Genomic DNA, 8,025 nt, shown 5'->3' with positions numbered 1-8,025 from the left:
CTTCGTCCACGGTGAAAGCCGATCCGGCGATTCACAGTGCAAAGTTGGTGTATTTCCTCAGCGACCATGGAATCATGGATCAGCTCTAGGCATGACGAAGCGGATATCGTCCTCTTTTGGAAGACCAAACAAAGTAGTTTCACTTTCACAACGAAACACACAGCGCCTTCACGACATGGCAGCGGCAACAACAACAATACTACAGCGAGAATAAAAGTTATGCCTTCTTTCTTTGCGTGAACATTTGGGCGGCGTTATGCAAATCTTCCCACATCGTGACGTAGACATGTGGGGGCGTGTTAGAACGAGCCGTTTTAGGTAGGCGTGGTTGACTCTTAACTTTTATAAAGAATTATCTCTTTGGATTTGAGACTTTAGTCTTTGCAACTTTACAGATCTTCTTTATGCACCAAGAGCTTGTAACACTTCAAAGAGAAAGGAAAAATTGAAATCGCATCATATGACCCCTTTAAAGGTTAAAGGCTATATCAGTGTCTGACAGCCAGACTGAGGTCTATTTCAGTTCTTTGAGGAAATTTTCCCCTGAGAGATGCAGTGTAAATTGGCACCAGCGTTATTGCAGGGTCACTTTGCCATCAGTATGAACAGAAATGAATTTGTGTAAATCGAAGTCAAGCATCCAGGTTTTTCATGGTATGTATTAACTAAAAATGTTTGCTAGCTTGTCCATGTGGCTTCATCTGTTGTTGATACACAATGATGTCTTAAGACTAACAAACCGGGAGTTGCCTCCCAAATGGTGTGAGTTGTGATCATTGAAAATTTGGGGCAAAACTGTGTGAAGATCTTATGAACATATCAGGTCTTAGTTATCAGTATACTATTTCTGTTGAATGGTATCATTTTTAATATCTAGCAAATTGACAAGGTTTCTAATTTCCTTCCTTCCTTTCCCTTCTACTCTAGGCATATTTTGGTCGATGGCTGATTGAAGGCTCTCCATATGTGATTCTGCTAGATGTGGGCTTCACAGCCTGGTCTCTGGACCGCTGGAAGATTGAATTGTGGGAGAATTGCAGTATTGGTGTGCCCTGGTTCGACAGAGAGGCAAACGATGCTGTTCTCTTTGGCTTCCTCACTGCATGGCTACTGGGAGAGGTGTGCAGTGTTGTTTTAGTATTACTTCTATTCTGTTATAGTATTTATTAATATTTTGAAATCTTATTTTTGTATTTTCAGTTTCATCTTAATTTTAGTTTGTTTTAATAATTTTGTTATGTCCTTTTGTGATTATAGTTTTTTTATATTTCTTTAATTTATTTTAATTGACTTTTAGTTGTAGTAATTTTAGTACTTTAACAACAAAGTTATTTATTTCAGTTAGTTGCCTTGTAAGTTTTTTAGAAGTTTACACTTCTCATCTAATATTTATGTTGTGTTTTATCTCAGCTTTATTTTAATTTACAAAAACTTTTTAATAGTTTTAATTTTAGTTAACTATAACAACACGGGAAGTGTGTTTCATTCTGTCTTTATATGATATCTATATTAATATTAATTTTGTGATTGTAAATGCGCATGTTATGTTCCCAACAAAATTCAGTGAGAAAAAAAAGTTATAGTTATTTAATAGAAATTCAATAGAAATAATAATAATAGAAATTTAATAGAATGTTCTTACGCCTATTTCCTGTTTTTGGTTATCCAGTGAATTAAATTTTTTTATAAAAGATACATCACATTTTTTAAATTGAAACTTGGACACAATTCCCCCCCCCCACACACACACAATATTATTAATCCTCATTAATTATAATTTGAATATGTGTGTTTCAGTATGCAGCTCAGTGTGACGAACCTCCTCACATTGTAGCGCATTTTCACGAGTGGCTGGCGGGTTTAGGACTCGTCTTATGCAGGCAGCGCCAGTTACCCGTAGCAACCATCTTCACCACACATGCCACGCTGCTCGGCCGATACCTGTGTGCTGGGAGCGTTGACTTCTACAACAAGCTCGCTGAGGTTTGTGCGAGAGAATGTGTGTTTGTGGATAAATGATACGTCCTCTGTTACTGTTTATGCTGTTTATTATAACCCACACCTCATAGCCAGATAGAATCAGATTTCTTTAGAAAATGTTCCCTATTTTTAAGCACATAAAGTTTTGACACCAAGATGATGCTCTAAATGGATAAACACATATAGAGAGAGAGACAAGTTCATGGAATTAAGTTAAAGAAAGCTTCCTGAAGTGTCTGTCGTTATTTCTCCATGTATAGTTCAATGTGGATAAAGAGGCAGGTGACAGGCAGATCTATCATCGGTACTGTCTGGAGCGTGCAGCAGCCCGCTGTGCACACGTCTTCACCACCGTCTCTCAGATCACTGCCATTGAAGCCGAGCACTTACTAAAGCGGAAACCAGGTGACTTCAGTTTCTGCTTGTACTGTTTCCTCAAGAGATTGTAACACTGCATCCTAATGGCAACAAAATGCAGTCATGAATCAGTCAGATGATATAATTTAAGATGTCATCATGTGCGGATTGATCTGATATTAGAAAAGGATTCTGGCTTCATGTCATCACTGTGGATGCTTCCTGATTTTGTTCAGAACTGGACTTTGGCCAGGAAGCTGCTGCTTTTTGACCCTATTTGGTCTATTTGCCAAAGTTATCCACGTTCATCTTTTTCTGTCAGATATCGTGACTCCAAATGGCCTGAATGTGAAGAAGTTCTCAGCCATGCACGAGTTCCAGAACCTCCACGCTCAGAGTAAAGCGCGCATCCAGGAGTTTGTCAGAGGCCATTTCTACGGGTCAGAGCTCATAAGACACGCAATCATATTCATGTGTCCGTAAGCAAAACACTCTGTCATATATGTTTTCTCTTATTGTTTTGTGTGCAGGCATTTAGATTTTAACCTTGACAAGACAGTATTTCTCTTCATTGCTGGACGCTATGAATTCTCAAATAAAGGAGCTGACCTCTTTCTTGAAGCATTGGCTAGACTTAATTACCTGTTGAGGGTAAGTATTTGTGTTTTTGGTTGTTTGTCCATTCGAACACAAAATATTACAATACATCACAATGCGAACACAAAATGTTATAAAGATGAAGAATCTTTGTTAGAAAAGGTTTAAATTTGACCTTGATTTGAAACGCTATTCTTGTATGTCCAGGTGAATCACAGCGAGGTGACCATAATAGCATTCTTCATCATGCCTGCTCGTACCAACAACTTCAACGTGGAGACCCTGAAGGGCCAAGCCGTACGGAAACAGCTCTGGTAACCATGACAACTGCACTGTGAGGACTGCTAACATGAATGACACCGTTTAGCTCAGCCGACTTAATATAAACAACCAAGTTGTCTAGAACGCAGTTTTATTTTAGTATTATTTATATACTGTTATAGTTATTAATATTTTGCATTAGCTTTTATTATTCATTTTAATTTTAGTTTAAGTTTTAGTAATTTTGCTATGTGCTTTTGTCATTTTTATTAGTTTGTTTTTAAAATATTCTTTAATTTAAATATTTTATTTAAATTCAGTTTCTTTATTTTTAATTCAGTTTTAGTTTTGGTCGTTTTAGTACTTCAGCTTCAACTTTTTTTTTTCAGTTAGTTGCCAGATTTTTAAGTTTAACCATCTCATCTAATATTTATATTTTATGTATTTCAGCGTTTTTTTTAATTAAACTAATGAAAACAATTTGTAATAATTGTAGTTTTAGTTGTACTTAACAATAACAACAATGGTCTAGAGCAGTGCTTCTCAAAGTCCGGACCATAGACTGTATAAAAACATGGACGTAGTGTCCGTGACATAACCTGTAGACTTCTGAGGAGCGTTTTGAAGCCTAAAGTAGGCGGAGCCAGCTGTCGTCATCTTGGCAGCGCGTCACTGCGCGTCACTCCCGGATAATCGAAAATGGGCAAAAATTTTTTTTATCTCCGCTCCAACAGCGCCTCCTGCTGGCAGAGAATGGATGTGCATTTGCAAGTCTGGGAGAAACACTGGTGTCTGTCAGCAAACATAAACAAAAAGCATGCTTCAGAACTGTTTTGAGAAGGTGCTTTGAGCCATGTATTATTACTATGAATTAGGCTACTACTACTACTATTACTATTACCATCTTGTGCCCTGCAATAATCATTTATTCAAATTCGCTTTTATGAGATAAATAAAAAATCTGCCAAACATATCGGCCAAAAAAATCAGCATCATATATCGGCCATTGGCTGCCCTGATTTCTAAATATCGGCATCGGCCAGAGAAAAACCCTTATTGGGTTGACCTCTATTGCTGACACTTAAATTAATTGTTTTGCACTTTATTTTTTCAAAAAATGTATATTTATTTGTTATGCATGTTATGTATGTTTATTAAAAACCAATTGTTCCGGTCCGGACCTTTAACACTGATGAAAATTCAGATTTGGACCTTTGAATGTAGACTTTGAGAACCCCTGGTCTAGAGCATCCTAACACAACTGCCTGTTTTCTGTTGCCATTCTGCAGTGATTGATGTGTGATGATGTAGAAAGGAATATATTTATTTATTTATAGATTTACTTAAAATAAACAGTATTCAGAATGTCACCTGATTGAAAAGAGTAGTTAAAATGATTAAAACGAACTTTTCTTATTTACTCGCACTCGTGTTGTTCAAAAACCATATACAATTTTTTTCCAAATTTTTACTTGGACACAGGGACTGTTGAAACAGGGAATGAATTTTGTTGTGAAATTCCGTCTTTGTTGTATTGCCAGGGACACTGCACAGACTGTGAAGGAGCGCTTTGGGAAGAAACTCTACGAATCACTTTTAGTGTGAGTTGGTTGTTGTGTTCTAACTGTTTTTAGAAAATGTATGAATCTCTTCTGAGGAGTGACATTGCTTGCTTTCTTGTTTTTAGAGGGCAGCTGCCTGATGTGTCTAAGATGTTAGATAAAGAGGACTTCACCATGATGAAACGTGCCATCTTCGCCACCCAGCGCCAGTGCCTGCCCCCCATCTGTACTCACAACATGCTGGAGGACAGCAGTGACCCCATCCTCAACTGCATCCGCCGTATCGGCCTCTTTAACAGTGCTCAGGACAGAGTCAAGGTACGTACATGCACACACACACACTCAGATAACTATACTGTAATGGATAATGTAATTAAAGGTGCACTAATTCTTTATGTAGAAAAACAACTGAATCCACTTTAATGCCTCATATTCTTAACTAGGTAATCTTCCATCCAGAGTTTCTCTCCTCAACTTCTCCTCTCCTGCCAATGGACTATGAGGAGTTTGTGAGAGGCTGCCATCTTGGAGTATTTCCATCTTACTATGAACCCTGGGGATACACACCAGGTAAAACTGCACACACTACCAGTGTACCGTGCACATATTTATGTACATACATGATCCATTCAAAACTTTGGTCAGTAATATTGTAACACTTTTTTTAGTACATGGCTTTAGTACATGAAATTATATATTCTGTTATAGTAACAGGAAATAATTTTTATTCAGAATGAATGCATTTAATTTATCAAAAGTGACAGTAAATACATTTTTATAGTTTTTTAAAAATATTTTTTTCTATTCATCAAAGAAAAATTGTATCTCAGTTTCCACAAAAATATAAAAAAGCAGCAAAAATATTAAGCAGCACAACCGTATTCAACATTGATAATAATAATGTTTCTTGAGCTGAAGGATCACGTGAAATTTTAAGCTGTAATAAAGTTTCACAATATTACTGTTTTTTTGATCAAATAAATGCAGTTTGGTGAGCAGAAGAGACTTCTTTCAAAAACATGCAAAAAAATCATACTGACCCCGAACTTTTGAATGATATTGTATGAATTATGTATTAATAACATCCACTCAATACAATGCACACATCATTTTCTCAGCTGAGTGTACAGTGATGGGCATCCCATCGATCTCCACTAACTTGTCTGGGTTTGGCTGTTTCATGGAGGAGCACATTGCCGACCCATCAGCTTACGGTGAGAGTTGTACATATATGATGGAAATGATGAACATTACCTACAAGATTCTCTCATTTTTGTTTGAATCAGATTTATTTCATTTCATTATGTGTAATGCACATTCTTGTAAATTCCCTCTCTTTCAGGTATCTATATTCTGGATCGGCGGTATCGTGGGGTGGATGAGTCCTGTAATCAGCTGACGTCTTTCCTGTTTCAGTTCTGTCAGCAGAGCCGCAGGCAGAGGATCATTCAGAGGAACAGGACAGAGCGCCTCAGTGACTTGCTAGATTGGAGATATTTGGGCAGGGTCAGATAACACACACACAAAATACACAGTGAATTTTCAGATCATCCGGGACTGTCAGCCACAAGATGTGTCCAATTAACTTTATGTGCATCAAAACAAAGCTAACAGCTTATTGTTCATGAACTAATATAGCATGTTTCTGTTTCTTAGTATTATGTTTCTGCCCGCCATATGGCTTTAGCGAAAGCTTTCCCGGACACCTACATCTATGAGCCTCAAGAACCCACTTCCGTAAGTTAAAATGATGAAGCATGATATTGAAATTGAGTTTATTCATTTTATTTTAATAAAAATCTGAAGTTTAATTATCTAGAAAAGCGATTCTCAACCAGGGTCCTCATCAGACCTCAAAGGGGGCCTCAAGATGACTTAAAATTATTTCAAATTAGACGAAACAACAATTAACATAAGTAAAACAAAAAAAAAAAGAAACTTTAAATCAAGATATATCTTGTTTTAATTCACCTCCTCAATGAAAAACCTGAATATATAAGATATTAAAAATGTGATTTCTAGCCAAGGAATAGTCATGTACATTACTTAAGTCTTAATTTCCATGGTAATTTTAATATATTTACAATATACATTTTTCTACTCAGTTTATCAGGTAAAAAATGTGAATAAAAAATATTTTGAAAGTAAAAATAAAAAAAACTGGACAAGTCATGGGGCCTTTGAATATTGTTGTGGACAATGTGGGGCCTTGAAGTCAAAAAGATTGAGAATCTCTGACAGCTCTAGACAGCCGTCTAAAACTAGATGTAAATATTTGTTGACATTTATTCTTTTATTTACATAATTCAGGCCACAGGCTTCCGTTACCCGCGGCCCGCCTCAGTTCCCCCATCTCCCGCCCACTCGCTTCACTCGTCTCCTCATCACAGTGAGGCTGAAGATGAAGAGGAACCGTATGATGAAGATCTAGAGGTGGAGAAAGACCGGGTCAACATCCGCCAACCGTTCAACTTGCCGAACCGGAACAAGAATCAGACAGTTGGTCTTCCTGAGAAAAACTAAAACACACCCCTACATGCATACATACACGCACTGCTTATACTGTGAGGCACTTACATACACTGTGACACACACACACACACTTTACACACATAATAACACTCCCCTAAAAATGAACGTAATGCCTACAAACAGAATGTCTGCATGTTGGTTTTCTGAAGAGAAATAAATAAGATATTTAAGTATGTGGTGAGCCAAAGTGTGTGATTTTAAGACTTTCTGTTGAAAGATTTCTCTGGTGTCTTTCATAAAAAAACAACAGAGAGCAAAGGATTAAATAGCAGCTGGAGTTATTCATATGACAATTCATACGGATTCATATGAAATTGACATCCAGCTGTGTGCCAGTGATGCCAATCTAAAGCTGACATTCAAATGGCCACTGTTAAAACTTAAACGACAATACAAATAAAAGTGAGACGATAAAAATAAATGTTACAAACATTTATTTTAAAGAGATCTTTATTAGAAACTCTTCACAGGAATAGTTTAAGAAAAAAATTATGTATACACTTTTTCCAAAGCTGTATGACTTTCTTTCTTCCATGGAACACAAAAGAAGAGGTTTTGAAGAATGTTCATGTTATATTTTTATATACAAAATAAACACAGAGGGTGACCAGGGGCTGTCAAGGCCAAAAAATACAATAAAAATATCATACAAATAATCCTTAAGACTCGCACTTTATTTTAAGTCTTTTAATGTCATACAATATCTTTATATGAAGAACAGACCCAAATTTAAGCT

At 36.7% G+C, this 8,025-nt stretch overlaps 1 protein-coding gene across 2 annotated transcripts in view; it reads left to right on the top strand.

The window, feature by feature from the left end:
- The window catches only part of LOC107653402 (glycogen [starch] synthase, muscle-like), a 12,164-nt gene extending 4,804 nt beyond the window's left edge, over positions 1-7,360 (top strand). For both annotated transcript variants that reach the window (XM_016440114.1, XM_016440121.1), the window contains exons 4-16: positions 928-1,119; positions 1,798-1,983; positions 2,241-2,385; positions 2,660-2,777; positions 2,868-2,988; positions 3,142-3,248; positions 4,737-4,796; positions 4,883-5,075; positions 5,201-5,327; positions 5,876-5,971; positions 6,100-6,263; positions 6,414-6,494; positions 7,068-7,360. In XM_016440114.1, coding sequence (XP_016295600.1) covers positions 928-1,119; positions 1,798-1,983; positions 2,241-2,385; positions 2,660-2,777; positions 2,868-2,988; positions 3,142-3,248; positions 4,737-4,796; positions 4,883-5,075; positions 5,201-5,327; positions 5,876-5,971; positions 6,100-6,263; positions 6,414-6,494; positions 7,068-7,280 — 1,803 coding nt within the window. In that variant the 3' untranslated portion in view covers positions 7,281-7,360. The remainder of the gene's footprint in view (positions 1-927; positions 1,120-1,797; positions 1,984-2,240; positions 2,386-2,659; positions 2,778-2,867; positions 2,989-3,141; positions 3,249-4,736; positions 4,797-4,882; positions 5,076-5,200; positions 5,328-5,875; positions 5,972-6,099; positions 6,264-6,413; positions 6,495-7,067) is intronic.
- Positions 7,361-8,025: the final 665 nt, after the last annotated feature.

Source organism: Sinocyclocheilus anshuiensis, unplaced genomic scaffold (genome assembly GCF_001515605.1).
Source record: "Sinocyclocheilus anshuiensis isolate Anshui unplaced genomic scaffold, SAMN03320099.WGS_v1.1 scaffold2013, whole genome shotgun sequence".
Classification (NCBI taxonomy): Eukaryota; Metazoa; Chordata; class Actinopteri; order Cypriniformes; family Cyprinidae; genus Sinocyclocheilus; species Sinocyclocheilus anshuiensis.
This window is presented reverse-complemented; position numbering and strand designations above follow the sequence as displayed.